The sequence below is a fragment of the Hemitrygon akajei genome, chromosome 25 (assembly GCF_048418815.1).
Source record: "Hemitrygon akajei chromosome 25, sHemAka1.3, whole genome shotgun sequence".
Classification (NCBI taxonomy): Eukaryota; Metazoa; Chordata; class Chondrichthyes; order Myliobatiformes; family Dasyatidae; genus Hemitrygon; species Hemitrygon akajei.
The window spans coordinates 41,241,616-41,261,220 of record NC_133148.1 but is presented as its reverse complement, the minus strand read 5'-3'; the positions used below and the strand labels follow the sequence as shown (position 1 = coordinate 41,261,220).

The following is a 19,605-nucleotide window of genomic DNA, read 5'->3' as shown; positions in this document are numbered from 1 at the left end:
CTAATACAAATTTGCTTTGTATTTCAATAAGAATTGCTCTGCATTTGCGGCTGCAGTGGTAGTGGGTTAGTGGCTACAGGGCCCCTAACGTCCTACTGTTCGAGTGACTGTTCGAATGACTGAAGATCCAGCCACAATGCTCTGATGGTCTTTACTAAATCACATCGACAGAAGGCCTTTACTGTGTTTCTAAATGCCTCCAGTGTAAACAGACATTGGGAAACAGTTGAAAACTATTTAAATAATTAAAACAATAATGAATTGTTTTAATTTTAAACCATGTCTTAGTTGTATTTAATTCAAAAACTTATGCAACGTCTTGGCAAAGGTTTCACTGTTAATGTAACGGTTTTTCTGTAGCAGCAGTGTTTGGTTTATGACTAGAGGTAACGGGGGCTTTGGAATATGCGCCATCCAATGGAGGGAGTGTTTTTTCTTGTTGTGTGCCTGAGAACGAGGTGATCTGGGTCTTTTGTTTAGCGGAAGATGAAGAGAGAAGATGCCTGAAAGGAGTGGACTTGGAGTGGGGCTGGGAGTCGACGAAGCCGGGTGGGGGGGGGGGGGGGAGTCGATGGAGGACCAGCGGAAGGGAAACCATGAGCTCCAACTTGTGCACGTTAGACTGTTTCATTAAAATGGGCCCTTTTCCTTTTGTTTTCTTTACTACCCTCTAGTCAAATTAAGAATTATAAAGCTAAATCATTTAATTGCATATGGTGTACTGTCTGTTATTTCAAGGTACTGATTTGTAACACAGGACGCTTTGCACCTCAGATTTCACACGCTTGGTGGGGCCAGAGACTGTCTTCCCTAGACTAACGCCGCTGCCCGAACCTGAGGGTTACACTTACAATAAATTTTTTTAAAACTATCTTTCATTGATATGCCAGCTACAGCTGGTGTAAAGCTGAAGGGCCAGATATAGTGCATCTGACATTACAAAACTTCACTAAACTTAGTGAAGGAGTTATATACAAATACACACACACACCACCAGTGAAATCCAGCCCACATATTCAGAAGGGATGCAGCAATTAATTGTGCCATTACTTACCCATCATGCTGTTCAAAATGTACAACTGATTCCATGGCAGTAAAACTCCTGGGGTCTAAACTGTGGAGATTAGGATAAATTCTTTATCATAAAACTTTACTCTGTCAGTTCTGACAACGAGTACTAGCAGCAATTGATTATGGAGGGACAATTCAGTCTTTGGTTGGCAGGGTGAAGATGTGTCTCTACCAAAGGAGGTGTAAGTCGCTCCTTCCCTCAGCTAGCCTGCAGGTCACCCTTGGGCAAGGAGTAGCACCTGCTTAGCCCTCTGATCAGGGTCACGTGAAGCCATGGGAGCAGGTGGTGGAGGGTCATATGAGTAGCTGTTGTATATCACAAGTCTAGTTATGCCACCACTGATGCCAGGCAGAAAATCTCTGAAGACTATTGATAATGGCTGAGGTCACCTGTCTTGTAAAGACACTGCCCAGAAGAAGGCAATGGCAACCAGTTTGGTAGAAAAATTTGCCAAGAACAATCATGGTCATGGATAAGACCATGTCGCCCACGTCATACTACGTAGCACATAATGATGATGATGTCTGGCTCTATGAGGTCAATGTATCCGACCAATATGTTCCAAACTTAAGCTTGAGGAACTTGAGGAGTCAATAATTGTCATCCTCCAAATGCTAAGAGCAGGAAGATTGGAGTGGATTAGGAATTGATCTTGGGACTTTCTACTGTTTATAGCTCAGTAATGCCATTCACTTACTGTGATATGACCTTCCTATGATCTGAATTTATTGTATGCTTGCCTGTTAGAAGGTTCATCAAGCACGCCAACCTCATCTTCTATCTCCTGCAAAGATGAAATTCACACATAGGAATCAATATTTGGCTGTAGTTTGCTTTGTTTATTTTATAATCTCGTTCTGGTCCTGAAGGAGCAGCACAGTCGAAACTGAGGTTTTCATAGTACTCCCTGGGTCCACACATCTCAGCAAAATTGGTGTTAGCTGGGCAACTAGTCTGCTATCTTCCTCAATTGGAATCAGCTTGAGTATAGGACCTCTCAATTCTTGTGTTAGGTCAGATCTGATGGTGAGTTGAAGCCTCCACTAAGTTCACATGGGATTTTTGTCCTGCACTTGGGAGGAAATGGAGTAGATGTTTACTCTCTAATAATTATGCTTTAGTTTAATGGTTTAGTTATTCCTAAATGCCCCTGAATTTGATTAATTTTATTTTTTAACTTTAAACATTTAACTATGTGATGCACCATCAATAACTCACTCTGAGACGTAGGAAGCGAGGTATTGGCTTTTATTGACTGGAAGAATGAAAAACACTACATCCTGGGGAATGAGGCTGGGCAACAGGCCTCAGTCGCCTTTATACAGAGGTCTGTGGGAGGAGCCACAGGAGCAGTCCAGACAGGTATATGTAGTTCACCACACTATGTTGTTTTTTTTTTCCTTAAACATCTCTGACAAAGCTCCAACTAGAGATCAGCCCTCTGTTCAGGGTGCCTTGAAATTGGGCCTGTTCACAGGCACCAGGATTTACCCTCTGCCTCCAGCCCAGGTCAGTGTAACTGTTGGCTGGCTCCCACAAAATCCACTTCCCTACATATCTCTCGTAGCAGTCACTGAATCACAGAAACAGACCCTTAATCCATGCTGAACTGTTATTCTGTCTAGTTCCATCGACATGCACCTGGAGTATAGCCCTCCATACTCCTCCCATCCATGTACTTCTACAAATTTCTCATAAATGTTGCAATCAAACCCACATCCACTGCTCCTGCTGGCAGCTCATTCCACAATTACACCACTCTCTGAGTAAAGAAGTTACCACCCAGTATTTCACCTTTCATTCTTAACCTCTGACCTCTAGTTGTAGTCTCACCCCACCTCAGCGGAAAAAGCCTGTTGGCATTTACCACATCTATACCTCATAATCTTCCCTCATTGTCCTTATGGTGCTATGCTCCTGTGGTGAACTACATATACCTGTCTGGACACGCCCCCCCCCTGCCCGCTGACTGCTCCTGTGGCTCCTCCCACAGACCCCTGTATAAAGACGATTGGAGGCACTGCTCCTCCCTCAGTCTCCAGGATGTTGTGTGATGGTCTCTTGCTGCTGACAGTGCTTTCTTCCAGCTAATAAAAGCCTATTTCTCGCCTCACGTCTCCGAGTTATTGATGGTGCATCAGCTCCAGAGATTAAATTCCTAACCTATTCAATCTTTCCCTATAACTTAGGTCCTCAAGTCCTGGCAACATCCTTGTCAATTTTATTAATTTTTTTCAATCTTATTAATATATTTCCTGTAGATAGCTGACCAGAACTGCACACAATACTCCAAATTTGTCCTCACCAATATCTTGTACAACTTCAACATAACATCCCGACCCCTTTACCAATGTTTCTCTTGGCTTTGTTGTCTCTTTCAGAAGATGATATAGATACTGATGAGCAAGGTCACAGGGACATCATAATTGTATGTTAAGTGGCCAATGGAGCAACTGGGTTATAATTCCTTTCTAATACACAGTTAAGTATGAAGTTTCTTGGCTTACAGTTTATAAATGAATTCTGGACCTTTAAATGGCTAGTTTTCTAAACAGGAGCTGGCAAAGACCTGCTCATGCACAGACTTAACTTGCAAGAAAATAAGTAACATCACGATCATAAAATGATGGCAGCACAGCAGTGCAGTGGTTGGCACAACACTTTACAGTACAGGTGACCTAGGTTCAATTACTGCTGCTGCCTGAAAAGAGTTGGCATGTTCTCCCATGATCGTGTGGGTTTCCTGTGGGTGCTCCAGTTTCCTCCTACAGTCCAAAGTCGTACCTCTCATTACACTGGTCAGACAGCATCTCTGGAAATGAATAAACAGTTGATGTTTCAGCCCAGACCTTTCTTCGGGACTGGAAATGAAGGGGGAAGGTGCCAGAATTAAAAGATGGGAGGAGGAGAAGGAGGACAAGCTAGAAGGTGACAGGTGAAGCCAGGTGGGTGGGAAAGGTAAGAGGCTGGAGAAGAAGGAAACTGATAGGAGAAGAGAGTGGACCACAGAAGAAAGGGAAGTGTCAGTGTAAGATCATTTGGAAGGTTAAGTCAAAGAGCATGCATAGTAGTAGAGAGAAGTAAGAAATTTACACTTTTCAATGCCATCAATATTATCATATATTTAAGTGTGAAGTCACCTGACTTGTTAATAGTTCTCAATGATAGTCATTTTGCACAAGGAAATATTTAATAAAAATAGGCCCCATAATAAAGCATCATATCTTTGGTATGTCAGACTAGGCTATACACTCAAGATACTTTAAACTAATGAATTTCTAACCTTGAGCTCTTCATTTCCTTCAGACCTGTCATCCGCTTCCTGGTCCTCCACATACCCACTCACAATTGCAAGCCTTCATCACAGGAAAAGAAACCAACATTATTAAACTGAGCTCTGGAGATGACCATTAGTAATCTGGAAGAAGCAGTAAGGACGAGCAGAAAAAAACTTTGCTGTGATTATCCCCAACATTGCTACCCCTCAGCCCCCTAGTCAAATTCCATCTGCACTTACGACTGCGTGTTCAGATTCTATTCTAAATCCACTACTAAATTGGCTCATGATACCACTGATCTGAGCCGTTTCTCAAATAACAATGATTCGGAGTACAGGAAGGAGACGGAGAGCCTAGTGACATGGTGCCATGATAAGAATCTTTCCCTTGATGGCAGCACACCAAAAGAACTGGTCATTGACTTTGGGAAGGGAGCAGTGCACATGCTCTTGTTTATGTCAACGGTGCGGAAATTGAAAACGCTGAGAGTTTCAAGGTCTTAGAAACAGGCAGTACCAATAGCCTGTCCTGGTCCAATCACATTGGCAGCAGAGCCAGAAACCTCACCAGCACCTCAGCTTCTTCAAAAGGCTAAATAAGTTAACTCTATCCCCTTAGACCTAGGGCCCATGGGCCCCTCGGTTAATGGTAGGGGTCAATGGCGTAAAAAGGGTTGAGAACCCCTGCCTTAGACCCTCACCAACTTTTATCAATATACCCTACCCTGATGCATCAAAGCTTGGTATGGCAACTGCTCTGCTTGTGACTGCAAGAAACTGCAGATAGTTGTGGATACAACTCAGAACATCACAGAAAGCAATCTTCCCTCCATGGACTCTATCTGAACTCCTCGCTTCCTCAGTAAAGCAGCCAGCAGCCCCACCCACCCCAGACTCTTCCCTCTGCTATTCCACTAGAAGCCTGAAAACAGGTACCACCAGGCTCAAGGACTGCTTCCATCCTGCTGAACAGTACACTAAATGACAATCTCATAATCTACTTCATTATTATTTTACACTTTATTGTCTACCTGCAGTGCACTTTCTCTGTAATTGTAACATTTTTCTGCAGTTTTTGTTTAAACTTGAACTACCTCAATGTACTGTTATATAAAGAATTGATCTCTATAAATGATATTGAAAGATAAGTTTTTCACTGTACTTCAGTGCATTTGACAATAATAAGCCTCAGGACCCACACCACTGGGTTCAAGAAAAGTTATTACCCCTCAACCATCAGGCTCTTGAACCAAATGGGATAACTTCACTCAACTTAACTGAACTTTGCCCACAACCTATGGACTCACTTTCAAGGATTCTTCATCTTATGTTCACAATATTTATTGCTTATTTATTTATTATTGTTATTTCTTTTTCTATTTCTATAGTTTGTTGTCTTCTGCACAAAGGTTGTCTGTCCTGTTGGGTGCGGTTTTTTATTGTGTTTCTTGTACTTACTGTAAAAATTAATCTCAGGGTTGTATACGGTGGCAAATTTTTTGATAATAAATTTTGTTTGAACATTGAGTTAACAAGGATATCATTGCAAGCATGCAGGAAGACCTCATTCATTTTTAGGAAATGGTATCATCGGCAAGCTTGGCATTTTATTGCAAAACCCTCACTGTATTAGAAAAGCCGGTAATAAATCCTTCATGAAGAGCTGTAGTTCTTCTGGTGAAGTTACTTTTACAGTTCTAGTGGGCAGGGAGTTCCAAGATTTAGACACAGCAATTAAGGAACAGCAATATATTTCCAATTCAGGACAGTTTGTCTTGGAAGGAATCTGTAAGTGGTGGGATCTCAAGTTCTTGTTGCCCTTGGCTTATTGATAGTGCAGATTGTGAGGTTGAGACTACTTCCGGAGCCTTTTCTGGACTCTCTACGTTCTTCTTATAAGGAAGCCAGCAATGAACACAATACTCCCATGAGGTTGCATCTCTATATATGGCATGGCTTTATTAATGAGCATAAAGGTAGTGTTCAATGGTGTACCTTTATTGATGAAGCACCGAAGTGCACACCTAACAACTCGGGGTGCCCTGGTAGCGTTGCGGTAGCTTTGGGCATCACTGTTTGGAGTTCAGTTCTGTAAGGAAGTTTGTACATCTTCCCATATTCACGTGGGTTTCCTCTGGGTGCTCCAGTTTGCTCTCGGTTAGTAGGTTAATTGGTCATTGTAATTGTCCTGTGATTAGGCTAGTGTTAAATAGGTGGGGTGCTGGATGACATGGCAGGGTAGGCCAGAAGGCCTGGGATTACCTGGAGAGACAGAAGTCAGTGAGACAGCTAAAGCGTGTAGAAGAACTGTGGCAAGTTCTCAAAGACGTTTGGAACAACCAGCTAGCTTTGTATAAAATTGCATGACAATGTACCCAAGATAACTGATACAGTTTTAAAGGCAAAGGGAGGTCACACCAAATATTGCTTTGATTTAGTATTTTTTTTTACTGTTTACTGCTTGTTATAGTAATTTTTAATATTCCAAAATTTTTTAAAACCCCTCTCTTTACAGAATTTTTTCTATATGTGTCTAAGAATTTTGCAGAGTACTGTATATAAAAAAACTAACGGTTACTGGGAAAAGCAATGCAAAGAAAGCATGACAGCGCATCTGCTTCCTCAGGAGTCTGTGAAGATTCGGCATGTCATCAAAAACCTTGGTAAACTTCTACAGATGATGGTGGAAAGTGTGCTGACTGTCTTCATTATGGACTGGTATGGGAACACCGATGCCTTTGAGTGGAAAATCCTACTCAAGGAATTTGCCCAGTACGTCGTGGGTAAAACCCTCCTAATTTGTGCACATCTACATGAAAGGTTTCCATAGCAAAACAGCATCCATCATCAAAGATCCTCACCCAGGAAATGCTCCTTTCTCACTGCTGCCATCAGGTAGAAGGTACAGGAGCCTCAGGATTCACACCAGCACGTTCAAGAACAGTTACTATCCCTCAACCATCTGGCTCTTGAACAAAAGGGGATAGCTACACTCATTTAAGGACTCTTTTATTTTGTTATTCCATGCTCATTATTTATCGCTATTTATTTATATCTGCATTTGCACAGTTTGTTGTCCATTTATGTTGTTTACAGTCACTGTTCTACAGATTTGTTAAGTATGCCAGCAGAAAAAAAATCTCAGGGTTGGATGTAGTGACATGTATGTACTCTGATAATAAATTTTACTTTGAACTTTGGATTTTAATTGCCTTCCCTCCACCTGAGCAACAGCTGTTTGCCAGTACCCTCTGTTGACTTTTACTCAGCTAACTTTTTATTGTTGCTAAAAATGCCACGTTCATCAACTTTGTGGATAAGCCTGTTACACAGCAGCTTATGAAAAGCCTTCTGGAAGCCTATATATTTTACTATTAAATAGGTACTAATGCTGCTAGGAAGCTGCCCTAACTTTATGTGTTGACCTTTATTGGCAGTGGAGTAACTTCTTCAAACTCATATACTTCAAGTGGAAAGGAGCTGGTAGAGCGGTGCCAGAAGCTGTTGTGAGCCTACAGAGGTAGGGTGCAGATGTTTTGCTGGTTTCTGGCTCTGCAGAACCTACTCTCTCTTTGGCATTACAGGGGATGCAAAGAAAAGAGCCATCAGAACCGTCACAGAGACTGCTGAGTGAGCCTCCAGATGGTTATGGATCAAGAGGTGTGACCCGTAGACCAAAACTGCTGAGACACAAGCCAAGGCCTGATCAACCCTGGCTGGGTCGCCAGAGCAAGAGTGTCTGATGCTGAAAGGCTGGACACACCTGACGGCCCCAGGTGATGGCGTGTCCCATCATATACGAGGATATATCTCAACATCCCTTGTCTGACATTGGTAGATCATTTGTAGATTGAGGCTAGCACCATTATTTTTCAGCAAAATCGAGGCGAATGTTTTTCTCATTTGCTATAACTAGCATGCAGAGGAACTTATCCTACCCTCTAACCCAGGGGTTCCCAACCTTTTCTTATGCCACGGACCAATACCAGAAAGCAAAGGGTCCCTGGACCTCAGGATGGGAACCCCTGCTGTAAACCAACCTTATTGTATAGTTCTGTCATTCCACATATCAGAGTGAATTCCTGGATGATTTCTCTTTTTAACAGTTTTATTGAGTTCCTCAATGAATAGCATTCAAGTGGAAAAGAGGGATAATTCCGTACCAGATTTGGCATTCTATACTGTCCTCATGCTCCTTCAGGCTGGCCATTCCTTCATCTCTTCCTGTGGAGAATAAAGAACACAGACTTCAAAACTTGCAGATAAAACAAAATGAAGCAAAATGACTGTCTTCTTTATGTTCATCATCACCATCTTAAAAACTTTAAAGAGTGCTGATAGATTTTGTTGCCAATTTGCATTTTTATGTTTTAATATTCAGCTGACAAATTATAGTAGTATGCTTGATTCTGTATGGTAAAACTTCTGTGAATATACAAACTCACTCTAGCAAACACATTCACGAGAAAATCTGCAGATGCTGGAAATCCGAGCAACGCACTCATAATACTGGGGCAGCATCCATAGAAAAATGTACAGTCGACATTTCGGGCCAAAACCCTTCGGCAGGACTGGAGAGAGAAAAGCCTGAGGAGTAGATTGAAAAGTTGGGGGGAGGGGAGGGAGAAACACAAGGTGATAGGTGAAACCTGAAGGGGGAGGGATGAAGTAAATAGCTGAGAAGTTGATTAGTGAAAGAGACAGAAGGTCATGGAAGAAAGAAAAGTGGGGATGAGCACCAGAGGGAGGCGATAGGTGAGCAAAGAGATAAGGTGAAAGAGGGAAAAGGGTTTAGGAAATGGTGAAAGAGCGGCGGGGTGGGGGGGGGGGGGGGGCATTACCGGAAGTTCGAGAAATCAATGTACATGCCATCAGGTTGGATATAAGATGTTGTTCCTCCAAGTGTGGCCTCATTGCAATAGTGGAGGAGGCCATAGATAACAGACAGACAGACATACTTTACTGATCCCAAGGAAAATTGGGTTTCGTTACAGTTGCGCCAACCAAGAATAGAGTAGAAATATAGCAAAATAAAACCAGAAATAATTAAATAATAATAAGCAAATTATGCCAAGTGGAAATAAGTCCAGGACCAGCCTATTGGCTCAGAGTGTCTGACACTCCGAGGGAGGAGTTGTAAAGTTTGATGGCCGCAGGCAGGAATGACTTCATATGACGCTCAATGTTGCATCTCGGTGGAATGAGTCTCTGGCTGAATGTACTCCTGTGCCTAACTAGTACATTATGGAGACATTGTCCAAGATGGCATGCAACTTGGACAGCATCCTCTTTTCAGACACCACCGTCAGAGAGCCCAGTTCCACCCCAACAACATCACTGGCCTTACGAATGAGTTTGTTGATTCTGTTGGTGTCTGCTACCCTCAGCCTGCTGCCCCAGCACACAACAGCAAACATGATAGCACATATTGAAATGGGAATGGGAAGTGGAATTAAAATGGGTGGCCACTGGGACATCCTACTTTTACCGGCGGACGGAGCGTAGGTGCTCAGCAAAACGGTCTCCCAATCTTCGTTGGGTCTCACTGATATTTAGGAGTATATAACCCCAACAGGTTCACAGGAGAAGTATCGCCTCACCTGGAAGGACGGTTTGGGGTCCTGAGAAGGTGTAGGGGCAGGTGTAGCACTTGTTCCGTTTGCAAGGAGGGAGATCAGTGGGGAGGGACAAATGAGCAAGGGAGTCTCGTAGAGTTTCTCTCTCCCCTCCCTCCACCTTTTAAATCTACTCCTCAGCTTTTTCTTGCCAGTCCTGTCAAAGGGTTTCGGCCCAAAACTTCGACTGTACATTTTTCTATAGATGCTGCCAGGCCTGCTAAGTTCCTCCAGCATTTTGTGTGTGTTGATTGCAAACACATTAACTACTTTCTGAATCTAACTATTGTTTTCTTAGGTTGTATTTAGCATAGACAGAGATAGAGTTCACTTTGACATTGAACAAACCTTAGGTTGTATTCAGCAGTCTAAAGATATAGCTCATTTTGGCACTGAACAAACCTTACACTTTATTTATCACAGTCGATACACAATATATACTGTAGCTCACTTTGCCATCGAATAAACCTTTACAAGTTCATCATAATTCAGGGTTTGGGTATCACTGACAAGGGCAGCACTTCTTGACCATCCCTGACTACAAGAAGATGATGATGATGAGCTGCCATCTTGAACTCTTGCAATCCTCCTGGTATTCCTTAGCATGTCAGTTTGGTGTTCTCAGCAGCAAAATATACAATTTAGATCTTTAAATTGCAGCTTTCATGGTAGAAAAAGAATGAGATGGAAGGTAATGAATGGATCTACATTTCTACACAGTCAATGAGTATTTTCTCCACATCACCTGTATCGATTAGTGAACTCATGTTGATTAGAAAGTGGATTAAACCAAAGTACTCTTTATACAGTAATCATACTTGGCAAAAAGGAGACACTGTTAGATCTTAATTTTTCAATAATAAGATTCCTACCTGCCAAAGCATAGCAGTTCTGAGTTTCCTTATCGTCTGTCAGCTGGAACATGTCACTATAGGCACGAATCATCCGCCAGCAGAACTCTTTTCTCTTGCCGTACTGTAAGTTATGAGAGAGCTAATTCAAACACCACGGTAATACTACAAAGACTCAATAACATTTATTTCATTCAGTAGTTCCCTGATAAGACCATAAGACAAGGGATTAGAATTACGCCATTCCATCATGGCTGATTTATTTTATCTCTCAACCCCATTCTCCTGAATTTTCCATGTAAACTTTGATATCTTGACTAACCAAGATTCTAGTGAAGTAAGAAAAAACATTTGCATTTACATTGATCAGGACTTTTCACCTTTTACAACCATGGGACGTCTTTCAAACCGATGAATATTTCTTGATGTAGGCTCATGGTTGAAATGGAGGAAATATGAAAAGTTTTATATATCTATATATATATATCTATATATATATATATATATATATAGATATATAGATATATATATATTAAATACATCAAGCACCAATGATCTGTAATGTAATAATGGCTGCATAATCCTTTTTTTGGCAATACTGATCATGGTCTAAATACTGTTCAGAATCATTCTTGAGACACCAGAGAGAAATCGTTGAGTACATCCTGAAGTCAATATTAGTATGAGTATAAAGTCCTGGTCCTTCTCTAGTTCAGAGAAAACATACAAGATAGCTGCTTGCCTTTAATACTGTAACATCCGATGTAAGACAATTGATACATGACAGCTGTAAGTACTGTATATCAGCTGAAGGCACAGTGGTTAGTGCAACACTATTACAGCTCCAGACGTCAGAGTTTGGAGCTCAATTCTGACGTCATTTGTACGGAGTCTGTATGTCCTCTCTGTGGAATGCATGGATTTTCTCCAGCTGCCCCAGTTTTCTCCCATCGTTAAAAGATGTACCTGGTAGGTTAATTGGTCATTGTAAATTGGCCTGTAATATAGAGTATTGTGTGTAGTTCCGACCGCTTATCTACAGGAAAGATATCAATATGATTGAAAGCATGCAGAGAAAATTTACAAGGATGTTGCTGGGACTTGAGGACCTGAGTTATAGGGAAAGGTTGACTAGGTTAGGACTTTATTCCCTAGAGTGTAGGAGAATGAGGGAAGATTTGATAGAGCTATACAAAATTATGATGGGTATAGATAGGGTAAGTTCAAGCTGGCTTTTTCCACTGTTTTGGGTGAGACTACAACTAGAGGCCTTGAAAGGTGAAATGTTTAAATGGAACATGAGGGGAAACTTCTTCATTTAAAGGGTGGTGTGCAATGTTCCCTCTAACTTGTAATGATGAGTATGCGCAAAAATCTTGTGCTGTGCAATTTTTTCCCTAGTGACAACCACATATGCGCACTGAATAATTTCTTCAATAAAAACAGTAAAAATAAGCCAGTCCTAAAATCTGCAGAGAGATAATCGCGAACTCCATGTTGTCAATACTATTCGCATCAGAAAATGGAAAAGGGGATATGATTGTGTATGACCATGGAACATACTTAACATATATTTCAACGAGGTCAAAGCTGACAACCTTTTGTGTGCTGTTTAAATTCCTCTGTGCACTAGTAGCAAAAGATGTGTGTGCACACACACCTGAGAGGAAACATTGGTGGTGTGAGCGTGGAATGAGCTACCAGCACAAATGGGTGTCGATTTCAACATTTAAAGGAATTTAGATAGGTACATGGATGGGAGGGGTATGGAGGTTATGGTCTAGGGGGCAGTTGAAGGAACTAGGTAGAATAATAACTCAGCATGAACTAGATGGGCCTAATGGCCTGCTTTTGTGCTATGACTCTATTTGTAGATCATCTGCATGGCACACTCCTGCACTCCCCCGAAAATTACAAAAATACTCAGTAGTTGTAGGAGTACCCTATTGTTAACTGGAAAAGTATTGTTCAGATGCTAGACGGAATGCCAACAGCAGCAACTGTTTGTCATAGATTAATGGTGCAGCACATCACAGGAAATGGTATAGTGAAACATTATACAGGGAACCACTCTGTCAACCAGCCATTTGAGGATTGTGATCCTCGTAGGGATCTGCAGTGCACTGTCATAGGAAAGCAGCATCCATCAACAAGGACCCCCACTACCTAGGACATGCTCTCTTCTCACTGCTGCCATCGGGAAAGAAGGTACAGGAGCCTCAGGACCCACAGCACCGGATTCAGTAAGTTATTGCCCCTCAACCATTAGGCTCTTGAACCAGAGAGGATAACGTCACTCAACTTCACTTGCCTCATCATTGAACTGTTCCCACAACCTATGGACTTACTTTCAAGGACTCTTCATCTCATATTCTCGATATGTATTATTTACTAATTTTTTAATCATTAATATTATTTATTTTATTTCTTTTTGTATTTGCAGCTTGCTGTCCTTTGCACACTGATTGTCTGTCCATTCAGTTGGGTGCAGTCTTTCATTGATTCTATTGTGTTTCTTGTATTTGATGTGAACGCTGACAAGAACACGAACCTCAGGGTTGTATATGCTGGCATAAATGTAGTTTGATAATAAATCTACTTTACTTTTAAATGGGTTCACTATAATGTCACTTTGCTAGTCTCACCAAGGCCTATTGGCTAAGAGAAAAAAAGCATTATTGATACAGAACTTCTATTATTGCAGATTTCTAAACAGCAACTGAACATGAACAAAGTTTTTGGAAACTGCTGCAATCTATTTATCATTGCATCAGATTTGTAACATTTTGCTAATCTCTAGATTTAAAATAGAAAATGCTGGGACAGGCAGCGCTAATGGAAAGGAAAATATAATTAACATTTCAGATCAATAACCCTTCATCTGCGTTATAACTTGCTGTTTCCCTACATAATCAAGTGAAATTAAATGAATTGGTTTATCAATAGGAGTAATACCTAACTTTTCAGTTAAATAGCAGTTTCGAAGGATTCAAAGCACATTTATTATCAAAGTAAGCATGCAGCATACAACCCTGAAATTCGACTCCCCACAGACAACCATGAAACGAAGAAAGCCATGGAACCTGTTCAAGGAAAAATATCAATCCGCCCCCATGCCCAAAAGCAAATCCTGTAAATGGCAACAAAAAGTAACGAGCGAAAACACAGAATATAAAACACAAAAACTAAAAGTGTCCATATTCAGTTCATCTCAGTGTTCATCACCTGCAGAGCATCTCGATTCAAAGTCACCCAACAATAGCAACAGAAAAAGGAGTGACCAGGAACCAGAAAACACATCAACTTCTCTAGAGATTCAAGGAATCAATTTTGAAGCTACACTTTTATTTATTTATTTATTTATTGAGATACAGCGCAGAATAGGCCCTTCCGGCCCTTAGAATTGTGCCGCCCAGCAATCCCGTGATTTAAACCTGGCCTAATCATAGGACAATTTACAATGACCAATTAAGCTGGTACGTCTGTGGACTGTGAGAGGAAACCAGAGCAACTGGAGGAAACCTACACATTCCATGGGGAGAATGTACAGATTCCTTACAAAGGACATTGGAAATGAATGCCGAACTTCGATGTCCCAAGCTGTAATAGTGGCACGCTAACTATTAGACTACCATGGTGCCCAGAGAGGACGTTGATTTTCATTTGCGATTTATTTCCTCTTTCTGCTGTGTGTGCTTCAAGTCAAAATCCAAATTAATGTGGAAATGATGTAAAAAACAGCTTAAGAACAGAAAGTAACATTTGTACAAAACAAAATGCATACCAAACAACCAGCACCTCTCGAGGCCAGAACAGCCAATCATCTCGAATGTTATAATTAAAATAAAGATTTGGAGGATGCAGTCATTGAAAGCATTGTATGAAGGCAGCCTATTATCTATACTACGTACCTGCACTAATTTTGTTCCTTTATAGTCAATCACAAGAATGTGGCAGCCTTCACTGGATGAATTCCTGTCAATAACTAATAGGTGCTAATACACAGTTTTATAGTACCATAGTAACATTGGTAGTGTTCTATTTTGTTCTGCAGTTCATTTAAATACGTAATTTGATACTCAGTTTGTTTTTTTTATACCTTTTTAATGATTTTCATGAAACTTTGACTAATTGGGGTAGCTGCTTAGTTGGGACAAAATGTACTGATCCCAATGGCTGAAATCTACCTGTGGGTAATACAATAATTGTAAAGAAGTGAATCAAACAAACTATTTTGATTTGTTTCTACCTTGTTTTTATAGTCCAAAAGGACCTTGAATCCTTGCTCTTGCTCCTCCTTGGTTCCATCATGCAACCTGTCGATTTCATGCAGCAGGAAGGTGATTTCATTTTTATCACCTTCAGGTGGCTGCAGGCACTGTACAGAGTTGGCCTCATGCTCCAGTGGAGGGGAGAAATTCAGAACCTGTACCAAGTCATTGACCTCTTCTTCATCCTTTTCCATTTCTGCTTCATTCGTTGCCATTGCATGACTGGAATAAACAAATTTCAGAGTTCATAAGCTTATTAACATTTTTTAAAATTTCAATAGAGTTGAGAAACTTTGTAAGCTTGGCCCACAGAAACTCCTGATGTGGACAATGGAAAACTGGAATTGCTACTGCAAGTACACATTGAACAGAAGAACATTCCACAATTGTGGATGGTGAAATAAGCAGCAGAGAGTTGTGAACTCAGCCAGCTCCATCACAGGCACTAGCCTCCCCAACATCCAGGACATCATCATGGAGCGAGGCCTCAAAATAGGTTGTATCCATCATTAAGGATCCCCATCACAGGTCATGCCCTCTTCTCATTGCTACCATCAGGAAGGAGGTTCAGGAGGCTGAAGGCACACATTCAATGATTCAGAAACAGCTTCTTCCCTTCTGCCTTCAGATTTCTGAATGGACAATGAATCCATGAACACTACCCTTCACTACTTACTTTTTTTATTTTTTGGCCTATTTATTTAACACACACACACACACACACACACACACACACACACACACACACACACACACACACACACACACACACACACACACACACACACACACACACACACTTAAACTTCTTACCATAATTTAGTTTTTATTATGCATTGCACTGTACTGATGCTGCAAAACAACAAATTTCATGACATATGCCAGTGATATTAAACCTCATTCTGATTCTGAACAAAAAAAGAGGTTGTTGAATCAAAATGGAATGCAAACTATGGGATGATATTCTGAAATGGTGTGGCATCCTCAAGTTTTTAAAATTGTTTACTAATTGGGGACTTTCAGTTGGTGATTCTCACTACTATAAAGAGTTCTACAATAAAAAATATAATTGGGAGGATATTTTTATTTCTTGAGCAAGAGAAAATCTGAAGATGCTGGGAATTCAAGCAACAAACACAAAATGCTGGAGGAACTCAGCAGGCCAGGCAGCATCTATGCTAAAGAGTGCAGTTGATGTTTTGGGTTATTTCTACTATTTTTGTACATATCCTACAAAAAGGTGTTAAAATAACAATAAACACATTACCCAATGCCCTCTTGAAGCTGAAGAGAAGATGGGCCAGCCTCCAGGGCAACTCTGTCCTCTGTGAGGGCTGCAGTTGCAAATGCGAGCATAGAACAGTCTGATCCTGCAGGGATTTCTGTTTGACTGTTGATTACAAAGGAAGTATAAGTTCTTATTTTCAAACCTATAAAACGATTTGCAAATCTGTTATTTTCCCTTTAAGTATTCTGTTAATCCAGTTATTTTGTATTAGAGTGATACAACTATCATAGCAAATCTCAAAGTCAAACATTAAGGTCTACGTGCTGTAACAATCCAATTAAAAGTTTTATATTTGAAGTGTCTACCTGGTTTGATTCTGAAAGAAAAAACACAGCCTCTCTTTAACAGTATACAACCATATACTTGTAGAAGTACCATCAATTGATGAGAAGATCTCCATAATAGAGTGTTAAGGTAAAGGAAAGGTCCAAACCATCATATTATCTAAAATACATGCAGGGTAACCGGAAGATCACAATCTGTGCAGATTGGAAATACCATCTCCTTCTCACTGATGATCAACACTGGTGCCTCAGGGATGTGTCCCACTGCCTCTAATCTCTCTACACCCAAGACTGTGTGGCTCAAATGTCATCTATAAATTTGCTGATGATTGTTGGCAGAATCTCAGATGAAGACAAAAGAGAGTACAGGAGTGAGATATACCAGCTGGTTGAGTGGTGTCGCAGCAACAACCTTGCACTCAACGTCAGTAAGACCAAAAAACTGATTGTGGAATTCAGGAAGGGTAAGATGCACCAATCCTCATAGAGGGATCAGAAGTGGATAGAGTGAGCAGTTTCAAATTCCTGGGTGTCATTATCTCTGAGGATCTAACCTGGATCGACGTAGCTATAAAGAAGGCAAGACAGTGGCTATATTTCATTAGGAGATTGAGGAGATTTGGTTTGTCACCTAAAACACTCAAAAACTTCTACAGATGTACTGTGGAGAGCATTCTGGCAGGCTGCATCACTGTCTGGTATGGGGGGGGGGGGGATTTAAAGAAGCTACAGAAAGTTGTAAAATTAGTCAGCTCCATCATGAGTTCTAGCCTCTGTAGTATCCATCACATTTTCAAGGAGCAGTGCCTCAGAAAGGTAATGTTCATTATTAAGGACCTCCATCACCCAGGGCATGCCCTCTTCTCACTGTTACCATCAGGAAGGAGGTACAGAAGCCTGAAGGCACACACTCAATGATTCAGGAACAGCTTCTTCCCCTCTGCCATCTGATTCCTAAATGAACACTGAACCATTGACACTACCTCACATTTTTTAAATTATTTTTGTTTTTGGACTATTTTGAATTTAACTATTTCATACACGCACACACATATATAAATATATATTTATTTAATTATTTATTTTTCTATATTTATTGTGTATTGCAATGTACTGCTGCCGCAAAGACAATAAATTTCATGATATATGTAGGTGATATTAAACCTGATCCTGGGAGAATTGGAGAATTGGCCAAGAAGGTGTTTTTTCAAGCTGAAAAGACTGGAACATGTGTAGACTGTATTTTGGAAAGGATTTGTTCATTTAGAACTGAGATCATGAGAAATTCCTTTCATTAAGGATTGTAAATCTGGAATATTATACTTCAGAGACCTTCAATCAATCACTGAATTAAAATATGAAATCAAGAGATACTGAGACATTGAGGGAACTGTAGGATATGGGAACTGGGTGGGAAAGCAAACTTGAGCAACAGCATCAGTCATTCGAATGGAGCTGACTCAGAGAAACAAAAGGTCTACTTAGTATTGTGCAGGAAAGACAGAATGCCTGGAAGTTCTTGCACCAAAGGTTCTTTCCCCAGGATTGGGGAAATTAAGAACTAGAGGGCATAGCTTAAAGGTGAGAGGGTGACAGTTTAAAAGGAGGCCTGAGGTGCAACCTCTTCACATAGGTACAACCATCAACCTGGCCTGCACATCCCTCTGTTCCCACAGATTCTCCATCCTTCACATGAAGAAATATGCCCTGTGGAATTCGTTACCACTGGTGGCTATGGAGGCCGAATCATTGGGGAAAATTTAAGGCAGAGGTTGATACATTCTTGATTTGTCAGGGCGTGAAGGGATGCGGAGAGAAGGCAGAAGATGGAAGAATGGATCAGCCATAATGAAAAAGCCTAATTCTGCTCCTATGCCTTACAGTCTTAAAGGGACAGCCCTTTATGCGCTCGGATTCTACACTTTCCTGCTTCTGGACACCTTCTGTCCATGCCCATTACTGTATGACTAACCCTGCTTCAGTCTCACTGTCTGAGGATTTCTCAGCATTTGCTGTGAAGTAGACGGACAGAGAGTCTGCTGAATCATCGCTGTCTCTCTTGGCTTCGTATCTCCTCTTCTTCCTCCTGGCACTCTTGTACTTCTTCACGCTGACCTGCTTCCCTACAAAGCCTTGGATGCACTGCTTCAGGGAGGTCACCTCTTCCTTCAGGCCGTCCAGGCAGGTTTGGATGGAATCGAGATGCCACCGGATTTCGGCCTGCTCCTCTGAGACCACACTGGGGGGCTCCTGGGCACCTGCCAAGGTGGGGGCCTGCTTCTGCTGCTCCGGCTGGGCCACAGCCCCCACGCCTTCCACCTCCTCCAGGGCTTCCAAGAGGATGGAGCCCCTCTGTTGCCTCCACAAATAGTAAATCCCCAGGGCTCCCGAGGCCACCCCAACGCCTGCCAGCAAGCCCAGGGGCCTAAAGCTCTGTTTGCTGAACATTGACCTTACACGCCCGGTCGCGCCATTCCGCCCATTGTGGTCGGGCAGGCGACGCCGCGCCCCCCGTTGCTAGGGACGCGCGAGCCGCTGACAACGGGTCAAATCCCGGGCGGCTCCGACAAACTCTCGCGAGACTCGCCTCCCCCGGGGGGGGGGGGGAGGGCAGCGGGGTCTTGCGTTGTCACAGCAACGTGGGAGCTTGACGGTCACCAACCTCATAGTCCCCGCATCCCCCGTTTCTACCTCCTCCCCAGGACCCACTAACCCGCTTGTCCGGGTAGACCCAATGTCTCTGCGCCCCTGAACTCATCTATCTGCATACTGTACCTCGACCCTGTATTACCCCCCCCCCCCCCCAGTTCAGCCCCTTCCTACCCTCATCCGTGACACCTCACACTCTCTGGATCTTTTAATGATTTCCAGTTCCCTGGCCCCAAGCGTTTCATTTTCACCATGGACGTCCAGTCCCCTATACACCTCCATCCCCCACTGGGAAGGC

At 41.9% G+C, this 19,605-nt stretch overlaps 1 protein-coding gene across 1 annotated transcript in view; it reads right to left on the bottom strand.

Annotated features, from left to right (window-relative positions):
- Window positions 1–19,130, bottom strand: part of LOC140716223 (regulator of microtubule dynamics protein 3-like) — a 35,690-nt gene extending 16,560 nt beyond the window's left edge. Inside the window, exons 1-7 of the mRNA XM_073028843.1 lie at window positions 18,631–19,130; window positions 16,354–16,476; window positions 15,065–15,308; window positions 10,837–10,939; window positions 8,513–8,573; window positions 4,356–4,428; window positions 1,813–1,856 (exon numbers count right to left, since the gene is read on the bottom strand). Of these exons, the coding sequence (XP_072884944.1) occupies window positions 1,813–1,856; window positions 4,356–4,428; window positions 8,513–8,573; window positions 10,837–10,939; window positions 15,065–15,308; window positions 16,354–16,476; window positions 18,631–19,106 (1,124 nt within the window). The 5' untranslated portion in view covers window positions 19,107–19,130. The remainder of the gene's footprint in view (window positions 1–1,812; window positions 1,857–4,355; window positions 4,429–8,512; window positions 8,574–10,836; window positions 10,940–15,064; window positions 15,309–16,353; window positions 16,477–18,630) is intronic.
- Window positions 19,131–19,605: the final 475 nt, after the last annotated feature.